General features: G+C 37.0%; 1 protein-coding gene across 1 annotated transcript; it reads left to right on the top strand.

Annotated features, from left to right (window-relative positions):
- The first annotated feature begins 4,818 nt into the window (after positions 1–4,818).
- On the top strand, positions 4,819–19,344 carry LOC137224307 (olfactory receptor 5H8-like). Its single transcript, XM_067737167.1, is given in 8 exon segments — positions 4,819–5,227; positions 5,230–5,406; positions 12,501–12,577; positions 18,376–18,420; positions 18,422–18,503; positions 18,506–18,710; positions 18,712–18,977; positions 18,980–19,344. Coding segments are annotated over 8 exon segments (1,605 nt in total). The 5' UTR covers positions 4,819–4,839.
- The last annotated feature ends 422 nt before the right edge of the window (positions 19,345–19,766 follow it).

Raw genomic sequence — 19,766 nt, 5'->3', positions numbered from 1 at the left:
TGCAAGCCACATTTACCATGCTGTGCTTCTCCAGTTACCTAGGTTCTCTGATAATCTGATAGTCCCTCCAATGATGAAGGCCCTGTGGATGGGACCTGTCCACAGGCAACAATCACTTTGTTAGAGTTGAAGACCCCTGGGCCCCACACAGACCTACTGAAACAAAATATGCCTTTTAACAAGATTTCCAGGAGGTTCACAGGCAATAAAGTTTGAGGAGCACTGATCTAGATCACCTCTCACTGTGATCTTTTTTTTCCTTTGCTCCTCCCTAGATCTTTGCTTAGTAAGATTTCTCATCAGATTTCAGCTTAAAGTTGGGAGTTAGGTGTGAGTCTGGAAGGTGAGCTACAGTTTGCACGAGGAGGACAACTTTACTTGGGGTTCACTCCTGAAGGGAGTCTAGAACTTTGACCTCATTAAAATCATGTATGATTAGCTCAGACAATAGGATACTAAGCAGAGCATCAAAATTTATAGATAAATTGAAGTTTTCATAAACATATCAGATGTGTCATCTGTGGTGAAAAGTAATGGCATAAAGTGTGGTTTCTACTGTTAAAACTGGAACTATCTACAATGATTGATGTTTATAATTTCAGAGCCTATGATGCCCCATGGGACAACCTGCCTTTCTCATACATGTCCAAGTCCACAGTGCCCAGTAAATGCTTAGCTTTGCCCTAAAGGGAATCCTTGCAGGGGGTATCAAGGGAATTTTAGTTCTTCAGTCCTCCTTCTTCTGGCAAAAGTACACAGTTGTATAATTGTTTGACCCTTCTGTTCAAAGCAAATTAATATAAACTATAATTTCCTGAGCTTGGGAAGTCTCCAAAATGAATCAGTGTGCAAAGAATTGCTACCTATGTTATTGTCATTTCTGTGCTGTTGTAAAGAAAGCCTAATGTATTGACAGGATATCCACAATTTCTCATAAGATATGGGTAAGAGAGAAATGATTTATATAATATTCATTATTCTTTATATAAAAATTAAAATACTGTTTATAATAATTTTAGATTGGGTTCATAAGATGTCAAAATAGCCGCGTAGAAATGAAAAAAAGTGAATTAATTGTGTATTTTACTTTTGTGATTAAAATTTAGACATGTAAAATAGCTGTAAGACAGAATTGTTCCCTTTAATTTAATGATGTTTTATTATTTTGTTAACCTAACTATAAAGATTTATAAGGTAAATTCTGGTGAACCAGAAAGTTAAATAATTTTAAATTGGGTTTAATGTTTCAGGTCATATGATTCTTATATGAGAAATCATTTAGAGCTTTTTGACAAAAAGACCCACTCTGATTAGTTAACTGATTAAAACTTTTAAGGTAAATCACTTAAATATTAATTCCTATATTCCTTCACATACTTATGAGAAAAATTTTATTGAATATTTTGTATATATAGCATAGAAATATATACATGCATTGGAATATAAATGAAAAAAGTATATAAATCATATATATATATATATGTTAGGAAATATATAGACAATGTTTCTCCACTATGTTTTCCAGCATTTATGAATTAATAAGTACCCACACACAAAATAAATTTGAGAACTTTCAATTACTTAGTGATTGGGATTGAAGAGAAGGAAGGAAATTTCATATAAAAATCTACTTAATAACTGAAATTCTTGATGTTCATTATTTATATCACCTATATTCAAGATCCGGTTTGGGATCAGTTTTTGATTCTCCCCGCAAAACTAAAAAGCCCACAATTGGTGGAGAGTAAAGTGCTCTCAAGTTAAATGAGCAGGATTTCTAGATAAGGTAAGTTCTAATTACTCTAATAACAGAGAGAAAGTAATTTTAAATATGGAAAGAACTTTCTGTCAGTGCCAATATATTTATTAACAACACACAATTTGTAAGATACAATTTAAAATAGAAGTCTCTTTTTCATACACAAATTCTAGAGGAAAACAAACTTTGCATAAAAAAAAGATTCAGGACAGACAACCTTGGGGAACACCAGAGTTAAAACAAACACTCACCCCCAAGTCTCTGAGCCTTTCCCTTTACAGGTTTCCCCTGCTATCTGAAAGTAGAACATTCCTATGAAACCTTTTAAAAGCTGAAATGGCATAAAGAGAAGAAGCTATTACCTTAAGACACATCTTCCTAACAGACGGACAAAATAAATCAAGATAAAGCACAGATACAGACTCAGTTCAAAGATATGATGGCTTGATGCTGATAATGATAAATGTAGTTCCCAGGGAAGGAGCTTGGTGGGGCCATTCTGGCTGCTGGGGGGTGTGTGTCGTCTCTATAGCTGCTTGCTGCAAAAGAAATGCTGAACACTGTTTTTGTCTTTTATTGGTAATAGCAAAAATCCTTTTCGGATCTCTTTTGGTTAGTGAAAACAATTATTAATATAGTTCTTTCATAAAAGAGAAGTGGTGGTAAAGCAAACTTTTGAAAAGCGGGGCATACCTATATTTCCTCTTCAGCTTTTCTTGGACACTTGCTCTCTCAGATACTTCCTTCTCAGCTCTACTTTGGCTTGTCTTTCCTATACTTATCCATCTATGTCTCTTGATATTTTCCATCTGTTATCTCCCCGCTGTTTTCTTTTCACCAACACACATTATCTTCCCACTTTTCCTGTTCCCTTTCTCCTCTCAACTCCTTACTCTCCTCTCTTTTGAAAACTTTCATTAAAATATTCTAGAGGGAAAAAAAAACCCCATATGTGTCTAGGAGAAGTAGGAAAATGTCAATGGTTCTCCACCTTTCGTGGAGTACTCCAAATCCTTCCACCCACTTGTTTCCCTTTCACTTCTCATTAGTCTCTGGCCTTAACTCAATCACAAAATGCAAACTGCTCTCACTAAAGCCACTAAAAATCCCTTAATTTCCACACTCAGTGAAATCTGATCACCCTTTGTCCTACTAGACCTTTTATTTTGGCACATCATTCTCTTCGTTCATTTTGAATATCTTTTCTCTAAGTTCATAACACTCAGCTTTCTAGTCTCCTTCCTGCTTCTCAGCTCAGTATCCTTTTCTGGTCTCACCCTAGTCTTTCTCTGTTGTGAACCAGGCCTCTTGGTTGCCACAGGAAACGAGTTAATTGAATGGAAATAGCTCTAACATAGAAATGCATGAGACAATGGAGAAATCAGGTGAAAAAATGATCAGGAAGAGAAGGAAGCAAAGGAGCTAATCAACAGCCCAAATCATGACCCAACACCAGCTCAATGAGACCTGCTGCCACTGATGTTGAGGTTGGAATGCCAGCTCACACTCACAGTGCCATGGTTGTGGATGCAGGATGCGTTTGCTGGAGTCTTGATATTGCTGTCTTTGCAACCAGTATTCTCTTTTGTCCCGGTACATTTTTTTTCTCTCTCTCTTCTTATTCCAAATATAGGTTTTGTGGATTTGATTTGACAAATCTAGGTCAAGTTCCCTCACTCTATGTGCAAGGGGAATGGGAAAGTCAGTTTCTAGTTTTTTGGCTTCTTTTTTTTTTAATTAATTTTTTATTGGAGTATAGTTGGTTTACAATGTTGTGTTAGTTTCTGCTGTACAGAAAAGTGAATCAGTTATAAATATACATATATCCACTCTTTTTAGATTCTATTCCCATATAGGTCATTATGGCTATCATCTTTTGGCTTCTTGAATGGGTGATACCCTCTACCAGCCACCACGACTACGTGGGAGAAAAGGGGATCAGATGTTGGCTATCTAATATATGCTGTGTATCCACTGTGTAACCTCTTTAATATAAGTTCCTCAAGTTTCTTTCTGTGCCCTTCTTCTTCTTATGCACATTCTTCAATGGATAGGTTATCAATAAATATGCCTTCAGCTACCCCCAAAACTCCTAAGACATTATTTCTATTAAGCTATTTGTAGACTCATATTACTAAGTACATCTCATCTTGATGTTCAGAGGATGCTCTCTCCACAAACTGGCCACTGCAGCTGAGATCTTGATTTCAACTTTTGCTGTCCATCTAGCCAGTCACCAAGTGACTCTTCTCTCCTTCACTGACCATCCCTTTCACATCTAATGTCACAAGGTCCTAGTGTCTCTGCATTTTGAATTCTTTTGCATCTATCTCTCTGTCTTCCTCATGACAACCAAAGTTATATCACCAACGGACTAGGCACTACACATGCATTTGTGGAGCATTTTTTTAAAGTACAGATCCCTAGAACTGAATCTTGACCCACTGAATTAATTTCTACAGTAATGTCTCACAATGTATATTCTGCATAAAAAGCTCCACAATCAATTCTGATGTGTAATCTGGTTAGAAAACCATTGGACAATAAATAGCAATATCTCCTGAATAGTATCCCTGACTCCAGCTTTCCCTCCATGACACCTATTTTCTGTGCTGACAAAAAATTAATTTAAAATACTTTCTGAGGCCTCTCCCTGTCTTGAAAATTTTCAGTATATACATATTACCTGAGGCAAAGAGTTCATGATCCTTCACGTAGCATTCAATTCATTTTATAATCCAGATCCCTTAAACATCTATTCCCTTGACTAATAATCCATGTCCCAGACTCAGAATTTCCCTACCACACTCTATCAGGTCCCCACAAATTTAGCAAATGGTTAGAATGTCTCTTTTATATAAATCTATTAATTTCTGCACATTATTTGAACTGAAATTATCATATTGAGTGGCATTTCTTTAAATCCCCCAGTTTATATAGTGATATTTTATGAAATTAAAAGGGCATTCTGATAGGAGTATGATTTCGACTCCACTTTACAAGTTTTCAATTCATAAATCCATAGTGAATGTTATTTTTATATTTATTGCATTTTATTTCAGGGGACATGCAGTGAAGATATGGAAAAGGAAAATGCAACATTGCTGACAGAGTTTGTTCTCTCAGGATTTTCATATCAACAGGAGTGGCAAATCCCCTGGTTCCTGGTATTCCTGGTGATATACCTCAACACCATTGTGGGGAACCTTGGTCTTATTGCTCTCATCTGGAATGACTCTCAACTTCACACCCGCATGTACTTATTCCTTGGGAGTTTGGCTTTTGTGGATACTTCAGTATCATCCATAGTGACCCCCAAGATGCTGGTCAACTTCTCCGCCAAGAGTAAGATGATATTTCTCTCTGAATGCATGGTACAATTTTTTCCCTTTACAGTCAGTGAGACCACGGAATGTTTTCTCTTGGCAAGTATGGCATATGATCGCTATGTGGCCATATGCAACCCTTTATTTATCCAGTGATTATGACCAATAGACTATGTATGCGACTGTTCGTCTCATCATTTGTAGGTGGTGTCCTACATGCCTTTATTCATATAGGATTTTTATTCAGATTAACCTTCTGTAATTACAACATGATATATAACTTTTACTGTGAGAGTCCACCTGCCGATGCAGGGGACACGGGTTCGTGCCCCGGTCCGGGAAGATCCCACATGCCGCGGAGCGGCTGGGCCTGTGAGCCATGGCCACTGAGCCTGTGCGTCCAGAGCCTGTGCTCCGCAACGGGAGAGGCCACAACAGTGAGAGGCCCGCGTACAGCCAAAAAAAAAAAGAAAGAAGCTTGTAAGATAAAGAGATCAGTAGTATGTAAAAGTTATTCAAATGTGTTGTTGACAACAAGGGGCTTTAAATGCATATTATCAAAGCTCAAATAATGTTAAGATGATATGATGCCATAGTTCCCAGTGGGTAGCTGAGAAATACTTGAAAATGAGCAAGAATTTGGCTGTTTCATGCTCCAAAAGTCCTTGAAAGGTTGCTTTCCTCACATGTCATACTATTTAAGTATAATAAGCAATCCATTTTCAGAGCCATTTTGCCTTTCCTCTCCTGACACTTAAATTCCATACACATTCCATATCACTCAGGTCCTAACCCTCAAAACTACCGACCTCTGTTATTTACCCCTTCCATCCTGCTGATATTTTTTCCTTTCCAAACATACCTGCAGGATTAACCTTTATAAACTGGACTCTGATTACATGATATCTTTCTTCAATAACTTTTAATAGATTGTCATTGCTACCAGATTTTTCACATATATGGGAAATGTATCTAGAGCTGTATACATACATATGCATTATGATTATTTCTTCATTTATGTTAAGACTATATGGTATATAAATACAAGTAAATATATACGCATATATATCTATATATACAGACTTCTTCCTTTCTTCCTCCCTCCCTCCCTCCCTCCTTCCTCCTTCCTTCCTTCCTTTCTTCTTTCTTTTTTTTCTGTTCTTTCTTTCTTTCCTTCCTTCTTTCTTTTTCTCTTTCTCTTTCTTTCTTTCTCTCTTTCTTTCTTCTTTTCTTTCTTTCTTCTCTCTTTTTTTCTTCATATTTCACCCTGCATATGTTCATCCCAGCATTCAAATAAAACCTTGCTTTAACTCTGAAGGCTCTTTCTCCACAATTCTCCTGTGGACTCTACACTATACCCAAACTGAGTTACTGAAACCTTTCTGGACAAACCTCTCTCTCTCTCAGGTTCATGCTTTTGCTCACACAGGTCTCTCCACAGAGAATCCTCCCCACCCAACTTCTCTATCTTCATTTAAAATTGAAAAGGTATCATTTTCTCAACGACTCTCTCAAATTTTACAACTTCTGCGATGTTTTTCCAGTGTACCTCAAAGATAATAGGAATGTTCACTCATCTCAAATGTTTAGCAGTTTATTTATTCTTCTTGGTCACACTTGGCCTCGTATAATAATATTTTTGGCCTACAAACTCTTTTAAATTACAATTTAGAAATCCTTCTGTCTTTTGTAGTAGATAGCACAGTGGCTTACTCACATGAGCTCCTAAATAAGTATTCACAAAATATTTATAAACTTAAAATGATCTGACAGCTCACATACATAGAATACAGTAAGAGTGCATCACTCTTTTTCAACCCGGCAATGAGCCCAGGGAAATTACTGGACCTGGCATGGCTGCTGCATGCCAGCTCACCTTCTTAAATTTCTTTCATGACAATTGAAAATATTATCAGTAGGATTGGTTCCTGGGATAGAGTATGACAAAATATCAGGGAGAAGCTTAATCAGAGGTTTGGTTTAAAGATGCAAGACATATAATTATTTAAAACAAAAATCATTACTCTATATTCCTGGAAGTGCGAGTCACAAGATTAGACCAGGTCATCTGCCTTCTTTTTACTCCTCTGAGACATCCCCCTATGTCCCAAAAAGGGAATGCATTCATCACATTCCAGTTGCTTTTACTGTTTCTCCCTAAAGAGTCTTTTTTTTTTTTTTTAAGGAAACTCCATACTGCTCTCCATAGTGGCTGTATCAATTTACATTCCCACCAACATTGCAGGAGGGTTCCTTTTTTTCTGCACCCTCTCCAGCATTTATTATTTGTAGACATTTTGATGACGGCCATTCTGACTGGTATGAGGTGATACCTCATTGTAGTTTTGATTTGCATTTCTCTAATAATTGGCGATGCTGAGCATATTTTCATGTGCCTTTTGGCCATTTCTTTGGAGAAATGTCTATTTAGGTCTGCTGCCCATTTTTTGATTGTGTTGTTTGTTTGTTTGATATTTTGCTATATGAGCTGTTTGTATATTTTGGAGATTAAACCCTTGTCCGTCTCATTGTTTGCAAACATTTTCTCCCACACTGTAGGTTGTCTTTTTGGTTTGTTTATAGTTTCCTTTGCTGTGCAAAAGCTTTTAAGTTTAATTAGGTCCCATATGTTTATTTGTTATTTCAATTCCTCTAGGAGGTGGATCCAAAAAAATATTGCTGTGATTTATGTCAAATAGTGTTCTGCCTATGTTTTCCTTTAGGAGTTTTATAGTAACTGGTTTTACATTTAGGTCTTTAATCTATTTTGAGTTTATTTTTGTGTATGGTGTTAGAGAATATTCTAATTTAATTGTTTTACATGTAGTTGACCAGTTTTCCCTGCGCCACTTATTGAAGAGACTGTCTTTTCTCCATCGTATATTATTGCTTCCTTTGTCATAGATTAATTGACCATAGGTGTGTGGATTTATTTCTGGGCTTTTTATCCTGTTTCATTAAAATAGAGCTACCATACGATCCTGCAATCCCACTCCTGGACATATATCTGGAGAAAACCATGACTTAAAATGATACATGCACCCCAATGTTCATTGCAGCAATAGCCAAGACATGGAAGCAACTTAAATGTCCATCAATGGATGAATGGATAAAGAAGATGTGGTATAATATATGCGGTGGAATATTACTCAGCCGTACAAAAGAATGAAATAATGCCATTTGCAGAACGTGCATGAACCTAGAGATTACCATACTAAGTGAAGTAAGCCAGACAGAGAAACACAAATATCATATGATATCGCTTATATGTGGAATCTTTTAAAAAATGATACAAAGGAACTTATATACAAAAGGCCCAAAGACATAGAGAATAAACTTATGGTTACCAAAGGGGAAGGTGGTGGAGGGATAAGTTAGGAGTTTGGGATCAACATATACACACTATTATGTATAACATAGATAACCAACAGGGGCCTACTGTATAGCACAGAGAACTTTACTCAATATTTTGTAATAACATATAGGGGAAAAGAATCTGAAAAAGAATAGATACATATATATGTATAACTGAATCACTTTACTGTACATCTGAAACTAACATGACATTGTAAATCACCTATGCTTCAATTTAAAAAAATTAAAAATAATAAAAAAGAATCATTGTTATTGCATATGTACATAGTTCAATGATTTTTATTACTGTATAAGGTTTCCATTGTTTAGATGGATTCCTTCAATTATTTAGCGTTTTGCTTCTTCATACATTGTAATGACCCAAAGACTAACTGAAAGTATAGGCAGTGGTATGTATTTCTTCTGCCATCATTAGCACTGTTTCCTACAGAATTTTTCTTTGAGTGAGAAGTCTGGTGTCAAGCTATGAGTATATGAGAGGGTGTATAACCCATCACATCTTAATTTAGGTTGCTGAGTACAGAATAGACAGTTGGAGGCCTCTCAGAAGTGCAGACTTCCTTGAAGCCTTCTCTTGTAGATGTCTAGTCTACAGATTCCTCTGCTCTGTATTGATCTTCAGTACAATCTCAACTACTTTATGCCTTCCAGAAATTACCAAAATCCCTACTCAAATGATGGATCCCATTCACTTCTGTTATAGATTTATTCATTTGTACATTTTTTTGTCATTTCAATGGTATGTTGGTAAAGAGGTAAAAGATACACCTGTGAAAAATCCACATTTTTGGACAAGATATTCTGCTGATTCCTTTAAAAAGAAACTATGAAATTAAATCTGTATTGTTTAATGGTTATTTAGATTTAAAGGATGATATAATTTTGCTAAGTTCATCCAGTTGTCTGGACACTGCTGATGCTAGATTAGATCATTTGTTGGAAATACAAATAATATACTTGAGATATTCTTTATTATGAAGTTGTATTCATTTTCTTAACCTGGAGATTGAAAAGAATATATAATAAATTATCTCTCTTTATGTATATGTGCATATGTTTTTTTCTCTTTGCCTTCCAATACCTTCTACTAAGTAAGACTTCTACTGTTCAGGAGATTGTTGATAATTTTATCCTAGACTGTGTTCAAAGAAATAACATAACTAGGATTGGGCAAAAACAAACAAATATAAATCAAAATTAGAACTGTATAACTAAAGTCTGTTTTGTTGACTAATTTTGGCATGTAGTCTTAGCACATGTAGTATTAGGAAAGTGTCAAAACCTCTCTGGTATAGGCTTTCATTTTAGCTCTTTTTGTTGGTCTTTTAAAACTAAGGTTTGAAAAATTTAGTGGGCATCAGAATCACCTGGAGAGCTTATGAAAACACAGACTGATGGGCATTATCATTAGAGTTTCTAATTCAGTCATGCTAATGCTGTTGTTTTGGGACTATACATAGCAAACTACTGTTGTGAACTGAATGTTGATTTCCCTCCAAATTCATACATTGAAGCACTAATCCCCTAATGTGGTGGTATTTGGAATGAGGACTTTAGGAGGTAATTAGGGTAGGAATAGATCATAAGGGTCAGGTTTTCATGATGGTATTAGTGCCCTTATAAGAAGAGAAAGAGGCAAGAGAACTAACTCCTCCCCACCACCCCCAGGAATACTCAACCTGCAAAGGCCAAGTGAGAAGGCTGCTGCCTACTGGCCAGGAAGCAATCTCTCACCATGTACAATAAATATCTGCTGGCCCCTTGTTTTTGAACGTCCCATCTTCCAGAATGTAAGAAATAAATGTTGGTGGTATAAGCAACACAGTCTATGATATTCTGTTACAGTAGCCTGAGCTAAGATAATCACTGCTTTAAAGTAATCAGTGAAGCAAAACTGTTATAGTATTAGGATATTTTGATATCAGATGAAACAGAGTTTCCATATACTCTATTCCCTACTTAAACAGCACTCTGAAAATATTTTGACAGTTTGCACCCTCTATTTATACTTTCCTTTCAGTTTTGGACAGAAAGATGCAAATAGGGCATCTATTTCAAAGGATGAATTATTGTGGATTTTTAAATAATTTTTTCTCGGGAACCATGATTGATAGTGATGATAGCCAGTAAAAACCACATTGTCTAATTTCAGTATGGTTAATGGGAGGGTTCTCTGTCCCTTTTGAAAAATTAATTACCAAGCCAGATCAGCATTTAGATCACCCCTTTCAAGTACAACTTCATATACACAATATTCCTTATGCTGCAGTACGTGACGTTTACCTCTTCTGAAAAGGTACCTTCATAGTGAGACTTATTTAGAGCCATAGCTAACAGTTACATCATGATATTTCCCTCACTTTGCAAGATAAAACAAGATGTTCACTAAACATACAGTGAGTTTTGGTTATAGTCATGGTTGTCCAGAGTAACAGAACCAGGAGAATCTATCTCTCTATCTCACTACCTCCCTATATATCTATCTATCATCTATTTATCTATCTATCTATCTATATTTATACCAAGACATTTATTATAAGATATTGGCTGACATGATATGGAGTCTGAGAGGTTCCATGATTTTCCCTCTGCAAGCTGGAGAGTGAGGACAGTAGTGTCCTACTTCAAAGGTCTCAGGCAGTAGGGCCAATTATATAGATTCCTTTCTGAGTATGAAGTCCTGAGAATCAGATCATCAAGGGCAGGAGAATATCAATGCTAACCAGTCAAACAGAAAGTGAATTCCACCTTCCTCTGCCTCTCTGTTCCATCCAAGCCCACACCAGACTGGCTAATGCCCAGCTACACTGCGGAGAGTCATCAGCTTTACTGAGTCCACCAATTCCACACTAATTTGGAACTTCCTCACAGAAACACCCCCAAATAATGTTTAATTAGATATCTAGACAGTTCACGGACCAGTTGACACATAAAATTAACCGTTACAGGTTCACCTTTTGTCAACTTAGCACCCATACACATATCTTAAAACTATTCTATTTCTAAATAATGATAATAGCAAGGTCACCGAACATGATACAACTATGCTATGTACAATCAAAAATGTATTACTTCTTCCCCGGAGTGGAGGTAAAATCTTTGAGTGATGTTTACTATTGATTCTCCTTGATATCTGGTAATACAAATACTAAGATGTCAAATGAACAACACTCAATTATTATACTATAAAGTCAGCACATCTTATGTCTCATGATAAGGGAATAAGAGTGGAAAGAAAACAAAGCTGTTTGCTATACACACCCACAAATGTTTTCATATCAAACTAAGAAGGAAATCTCTTGGCAAATTACACCTCATATCTGTAACTGGACATGTGATTGGTGCTGGTATTTTAACTAACTTCTTTCACTACCCATTCTGCATTCTCTTCGCCTCCAGCAAACACCTCACTCAGGTGGTCATTGTTCTTCACCTTGTGGAATAAGCCAAAGGTTCACTCCTGAAGAGTCTGGGCCATTAGAACTACTATGTGGTTTGGCCTGTTAAAGTTTTCCATTGATCTTAACCATGGGAATGATAATGCTAAGAGATAGCCTAAGGTATCTTCTGTATTCCAGACATACTCTTCCTTACCCTCTTTGTGGAATAGTCCAGTTTCCTCTTGGTAGTTGCCATCAATCACCTCAGCCAGCACAGTAACTCACTTCTTTGTCTCATGAGTCAAAGGAACATAAAGCCAAAGGGACCAAGGGGCAGTCTACTTTCAGCTCAACGGAAGCATTGTTGTGTGTCCTGGTGGAAGCAGGACTGCCCACTGTAAGGTTTTCCCTTCACTACTGTCCTTCCTAAATGTCACAGAGAGGAGTTGTCATGCAACAGCTGTCCACTTTATGATGGTGCCTGCATACCATGCAGAACCATCTGTAAATCAGGCCCCAGTCTTCTCTTCTCTGTCAACTCATCATAGAGAATTCCCTATAGGACCACAGGTCCAGGCTGGGAGACAGAAGCCATTGCAGCAGGAGTAGAGGCCAATAGCATTTGAACCACTTCTTCATGTAATTTACTTGTGCCTTCAGGACCTGTTCCTGCCTTGATCAAGTGTCTACTACTTCTATTCGATGAAGGAATGCTGCTGTGCACACTGAACTTTATGGTTAGTGGGTCAAATAACATCCAGTGTGTCAAGGGCAGCTCTGGTATCATGGCAAATTGGTGGCCCATTGTTAAACGTTCATGTTTTACCAAGGCTCACTAGCAGTCCAACAGCTGTTTCTCTAAAGTACAGTCATTATCCACAGAGGATGGCAGTGCTTTGCTCAGAATTCTAAAGGCCTGCACTGTGATCAACCTCTAGAGGCTTATTAAAGGCTCCAAGCATCTGTCACTGCCATTTCAGGCTCCACTGGATCTGCTGGATATGGTTCAAGGAGCAGAACAGCTTGCACAGAAGCCAAGACATGTTGCAAAACCTTCTTTTGCTCTGAGACCCACTCAAAACTAGCCGCTGGTAAATGGGCTGGAGTAACACACCCAAATAATGCTAATACTTCTCCAAAATCCACACGGGCACATTATGTGTTGTGCCTCTCTTTTGGTTTCAGGAAGGGTCAGGTATAACAACTTATCCTTCACCTTAGAAGGGTTTTCTTGACATGCCCTATATCACTGGACACCTAGAAATTTCACTGAAGTAGAAGGCCCCTGAAATTTTGTCAGATTTGTTTTCCACCTCTGTCCTACAAATGGCTAACTAATAAATATTATTGCTTGCTCACTAAGACCAATCAGCACAATGTCATCCATGTAACAGACTAGTGTGATATAATATTTACAAATCATATGTGTGATAAAAGGCTTGTTTCCAGGATATATGAAGCACTCTCAAAATTCATAATAAAAAACAACTAAACCAACTAAAAACGGGTAAAATACTTGAACATTTTACCAAAAGAGATATACAGATGTCAAAGAAGGATGCAAAAAAATGCTTTATAAAATTAGTTACTAGGGAAATGCAAATGAAAGTGCTATGAGATATTACCTATTAAAATGACCAAAATTGAAAAGACTACCCAGAGTGGAAGCAGTAATACAGGCCTTTGCGCTCAGAGAGAGGCAACCAAATAAGTTAGGAGATAATTATACAAAACTGAAGAGGGCAGTAAATTTTAGTCAAGTGTTGGTTATGTTGAAGCTACCTCTGCACATCATACTCCCCACTCCACTCTTCTGTGCACTTTTCACAGGACTCTTCTCTTCTATGTTATTTTCTCCTCTACTTTGGCTTTCATCAGCAAAATTGTAAGGAAGCAGATTAATTGATCAATCAATCTACTAAAATGATGCTGTTTGCTTTTTCCCATCTAGTCATCCAAGTCCCAAATGGAGGCTAAGCATTTTCTTTTGTTACTCAGATATCATACCAAAATACCACAAATAAGTAAGTTAAGTTTTATTTTTCTGAATAAATGTATACTGATAACTTTCTCTGTTAATGCAAAAAAGGCAAATCTGATCATCATGGTACCACCATTTCTAAACCCCTCAATAGCTTTCCTTTAAATTAAGGTATAGAACAAAGTCCCTGATCTGGCCTCCAAGGCCCTGTGTTACCCCCATATGCTGGCCTCCCTGACCCATCTGGCTCCTCCCTGCATCCCTCTTTGCAAGCCAGCTACATTTACCATGCTGTGCTTCTCCAATTATCTAGGCTCTCTGATAATCTAGGCTCTCCATGATAAAGACCCTGTGGATGGCACCTGTTCACAGGCATCACCTCTTGGAAATGAAGACGCTCAGGCCCCACCACTGATCTACTGAAACAGGATTCGCTTTTTAACAAGATCTCCAGGAGACTCACAGGCATTAAAGTTTGAGAAGCACTGCTATAGGTTGTCTCCCACTGTGGTCCTTTGTTTTGTTTTTCCTTTACTCCTTCCCCAGACGTTTGCTTGGTAAGATTTCTCACCAGATTTCAGCTTAAAGTTGGGAGTTAGGTATGGGTCTGGAACGTGAGCTACAGTTTGCATGAGGAGGACAAATTGACTTGGGGTTGGGTCTTGACAGGAATCTAGAAATTAGGCCTCATTAAAATCATGTGTGATTAGCTCAGATAAGACCATACTGATCAAAGCACTCAGAGCATCAACACTTACTGATAAACTGGAGTTTGCAAAAACATGTCAGAAGTGTCCTCTGTGGTTGAAAATAGTGCCATAAAGTGTAATTTCTATTGTTAAAACCAGAACTGTCTGCAATGACTGACGTTTATGATTTCAGAGACTGTGGTGCCCCATGCAGCAACCTGGATTTCTTGTACCTGTCCAAACCCACAATGCCCAGAAGAACAGCTTAGCTTTGTCCAAAAGGTAATCCATGGGTGCTATCAGGGGAATTTAAGTTCTTCACTCCTTCCTCTTCCGGCAAAAGCACACAGTTATACAATTGGTTAACTCTTGTGTTCAACACAAATTTATATAAACTTATGTAAACAACATTTTCCTGAGCTTGGATAATGAAGCCTCCAAAGTGAATCAGTGTGCAAAGAATTGTCACCTGTGTTATTGTCATTGCAGTGCCTTTATATTAGTTTCTACTTCAGAAAGCCAAACACTGAAAGGAGCTCAACAATTTCTAACAGATATAGGTAAGAGAGAATGCTTTTTGTAATATTCATTATTTTTTCATAGAAAGTTAAAATACTGTTAAATTTGTAATAATTTTGATTTGATTTACAAGATACCAAAATAGCCAGTTGAAAATGGAAAACAAATAGTGAATAATCTGCATGCTTTATTATTGTGAGTAAAATCTGGATGAGCAAAATAGCTCTAAGAACACATTGTACTCTTTAAATATTTAATCCTCTGGTTAGCATACTTACAATGACTCTATAGGATAAGTTTTGGTGAATTAGAACTTTAAACAAATGAACAGTAGTTTAAGGATTTAGGTCAATGTTTTCTACATAAGAAATCTTTCTGATAATTGCATTCAAAATATTTATTTGATTTAATTAACCATATTCTCTGATTAAATTTTAAGTTAAATCACTTAAATAATAACCTCTCTATTCTTTCACCTACTTCTGACAATAATTTCGTTATACATACATGTACATATACATATATATATACAGAAAAATGAAGAAAATGTTTCTCCAGTGCTTTTCTCAGGTTTATGACTTAATAAGTACCCACACATCAAATTGAGAATTTTTAAAATGTTTAGTGATTTGAGATTGCATGGAAGGATGTTCACTCAAAATAAATATACATTTAACAACTGCAGTTATTGGCACTGGTTATTTACATTGCCTGTATTAAGTCCCAGTCTTTGAATCAATTTTATTCCACTAATAAAACTTGTGGAGAAGCAAATGCTTTAATCGCAAACCAGGCGGATTTCTAAAGAAAGTCAGCTCTAATCATAGTAATAACAAAGATAAAGCATCTTTTATATATGAAAAGAACTTTGAGGCCATGCTAGTATATTTATGAGCAAAAAATAAAATTAAAATGAAAGTTTTTAACACACCATTGTAAAGCAATTATACTCCAATAAAGATGTTTAAAAAAAATTCTTAATTAAAAAACCTAAAAAAAATGAAAGTTTCTAATTAATACACAAATTCCATAGGAAAATAAACTTGGAGTTTTTAATAAAAGAAAAAGAAAGGTGACCCTGTGTTGACAACTTTTGTTGAAGCCAGAGTTGACAGATATTTATCCTCCAAACGCTGAGACTTTCCCCTTATTTCATCTTCAGCCTTTCTCTGATACTCCCTCTCTCTATTTGCTTGTCTTTCCTACACTTATTCATCTATGTTCGTTTGTCTCTTCCAGTTTTTTGTTGTTCCTTGTCACCCACACAAATTTTCCATTCCACTTCTCTATGCACTCTCATCTCAATGACCTCTTCTCTCTCTTTTGAAAACTTTCATGACATCGTTCTATAAGGAAAAATATCGCATCTGTCTATGGGCGGTGGTAAACAAATGTCAACTGTTGTCCACAACTTATATACTTTATTTCATTCTCCTCACTGCTGTGCCATTTGCTTCCTTTTCATTTCTCATTATTCTCCGACCTCAACTCTATCCCAAAATGGAAATTGCTCTCACTAAAAACTCTCTTAATTCCTACACACAATGATCTCTATTCACTCCTTATCCTACCAGAGCAATTATTTCATTTTAGGCACTGTATTTTCCTTTGTCCTTCTTGAGTATTTTCCTCTCTTTAAGTTCCCAACACTCAGCTTTCCAGTTCCCTCCTGATTCTCTGACACTCTGCTCTGTAGCTTTTTCTGGTCTTTCCTTTTCTCCTTTTGTGTGAGCCAGAGCTCTTGGCTGCAAGATGAAATGAGTTAATTGAATGAAAATTGGCTTGGACATAGAAATGTTAGGGAAGTTGGGGAAATCCACTAGAGAAATTGGCAGGACACAAAGAAAGAAGTCAGACAGTCAACAGCCAAAATCATGTCCCATCTCTAGCTCAATAAGACCTGTTGTCATTGCTGCTGAACTTGAATGCCACAATTCACACTCTCAATGCCATTGCTATGGGTACAGGATTTTCTGGGGTCATGATATTGTTTCCTTGGTTGACTTTATAACCAAAATTCTCTTTGTCCACATTTGACCTCTTTCTCCCCTCTCCATATCCCAAATAGAGTGTAAATGAGTTTTTTGGGGCTAACCCTATATCAAGCCCCCTCATTCTAGGTACCAGGGGGATGGGAAAGATAGTTTCCAGAAACTTTGGCTTCTAGAGAGGTTGAGAGCTTTAGTCTGCCACCAAGACTCATTTGGTAGAAAAGAGGATCAGATGTGAACCATCTAATAAATGATGTACATCCATTTTTAATCTCTTTAATGTAACTTCTTCAAGTTTATTTTCATTCCTTCCTCTTTTTTTTTTTACCTTATGCACACTGTCCAATGTATAAGCCATATATAAGTATGTTTTCAGCCACCTCAATGATACCCAAGTCATTATTTCTATTAAGCACTTGTAGAATCATACTGCTAAGTTTATCTCACCTGGATGTTCAGAGGATGCTCCTTGCAAAAACTAGCTACTGCATCTTCAATCTCAATTTTTAATGACTACCTATCCAGTCATTAAAGAGAGTGACTCTCTCTCCTTTACTAATTACTCCTTCACATTTAATCTGTCACCAAGTCTTAGTGACTCTACATTCTAATTTATTTTGATCTCTTTGTCTCCCTCATCATTCTAATCATATCACACATGAACCAAGAACCTCACATACATTTTAATCAACTGGGAGCATTTAAAAATGCATATTACTTGACCACATTCATGATCTACTAAATCAATTTCTACAGTAGTACCTCAGACCCAATGTTTTGCATGGAAAACTACCCCAAACAATTCGGATGTGTAATCTGGTTTGGGAATTACAGGACAAGTGTTATAACTTCCTGAAGAGTATTCATGACACAAGATTCTGCTTCCTGCAGACTATTTCTACAACCAAATATTTAATTTCAAAACTAACTGATGATGACACTCCACATCTTAAAAGTTTTCAGTGCTTCCCTATTCCTTGAAGAATAAAATTGAAGATCATTCACATGGCATTCAATTCGTTTGATAATCCAGGCCTTTCTAAGATTTTTTTGATGTGCATCCATGTCAAACACACAGAATTTCCTTACCTCATTCAATAGCTTCCCCATAAATTTGCTCATGTTCAGAATTTCTTTCTTTTCTTCTAAATCTGTTTATTCCTATACATATTTTGAACTGAAATAATCACATTTTTCCAATATAGCAATTTCCTGAAATACTTTTCATGTATTAAAGAGTAAATAAAATAAATGGCATTGAGTCTAGTGTATGGTTTTATTTATATTAGCTTAACCAAATCTTCTTTTGAAACTTCTGATAAATGTTACTTTACATTTACTGCATTGTATTTTAGAGGCCATCTAAGGATATGGAAACGGAAAATGCAACAGAGCTGACAAGAGTTTGCTCTCACAGGACTTACATACCAACCAGAGTGGCAAATCCTCTTGTCCCTGCTGTTCTTAATGCTACACCTCATCACCATGTGGGAAACCGTGGTCTGATTGCTCTCATCTGTAATGACCCTCACCTTCACACTCCCATGTACTTATTCCTTGGGAGCTTGGCTTTTGCAGATACTTGGTTATCACCCACAGTGGCCCCCAAGATGCTGGTCAACTTCTTTGCCAAGAGCAAAATGATCTCTCTCTTTGATTGCAAGATACAATTTTTTTCCCTTGCAATCTGTAACCATGGAATGTTTTTTGCTGACCACAATGGCGTATGATCGCTATGTGGCCACATGCAAACCATTACACTATCCAGTGATTATGACGACTAGGCTATGCATCTGGCTATTAGTTTTGTCATTTATAGGTGGCCTTTTCCATGCCATATTCAGATTAACTTTTTGCAATTCCATCATAGTACATCACTTTTACTGTGACATTATACCATTATTTAAGATTTCCTGTACTGATCCTTCCATTAACTTTCTGATGATTTTTATTTTCTCTGATCAATACAGTTGTTCACTATTTTCATTGTTCTTATATCTTACACACTTATTCTCTTTACAGTCTTAAACAAGAAGTCTGCAGAAGGCATAAGGAAGGCCTTCTCCACCTGTGGAGCCCAACTCCTATGTGTCTCTTTATACTATGGGCCTCTTCTCTTCATGTATGTGTGCCCTGGATCCACACAAGCAGATGATCAAGATATGATGGACTCTTTATTTTACACTGTCATAATTCCTTTGTTAAATCCAATTATCTACAGCCTGAGAAATAAGAAAGTCATAGATTCACTGACAAAAATGTTAAAGAGAAATGCTAATAGGTGTTCTTTTTTCATTAAAAGAACACATACTTGTACAGGTTAGATGTTGCTACGTGTTGACTAGTGCTCAAAGTTTTTTGCATTTATAATTGTCCTACTATTTTAATGACTTAAGATGTTAGTGCCTAACAAATTCCTTAAAGTATTTGCATATCTTATTCAAAAATATGTAAGGAGGGGGTGGAGGCAAGATGGCGGACTAGGAGGATGCGGAATTTGCGTCCACATTCCCTGTCGACTAGGGCACCTACCAGGCACTGGTAGGGTACCATGGACACCTAGGGTACGGGAGGAACCCCCAGCGACTGGGTAGGACATGGAGTATGGAGGGAGTAAAGGGGGAGGAGAAGTGGAGGCGGGACGGGACTGGCACTCCTGAGGGGTAGCTGGGGGAGGAGAAGGGATTCCCACGCCCGAAGGGGGAAATTGCGGGACCATTGGGAGGACAGAGGATCAAAAGGGAGC

This window comes from Pseudorca crassidens, chromosome 5 (assembly GCF_039906515.1).
Source record: "Pseudorca crassidens isolate mPseCra1 chromosome 5, mPseCra1.hap1, whole genome shotgun sequence".
In the NCBI taxonomy this organism is placed as follows: Eukaryota; Metazoa; Chordata; class Mammalia; order Artiodactyla; family Delphinidae; genus Pseudorca; species Pseudorca crassidens.
This window is presented reverse-complemented; position numbering and strand designations above follow the sequence as displayed.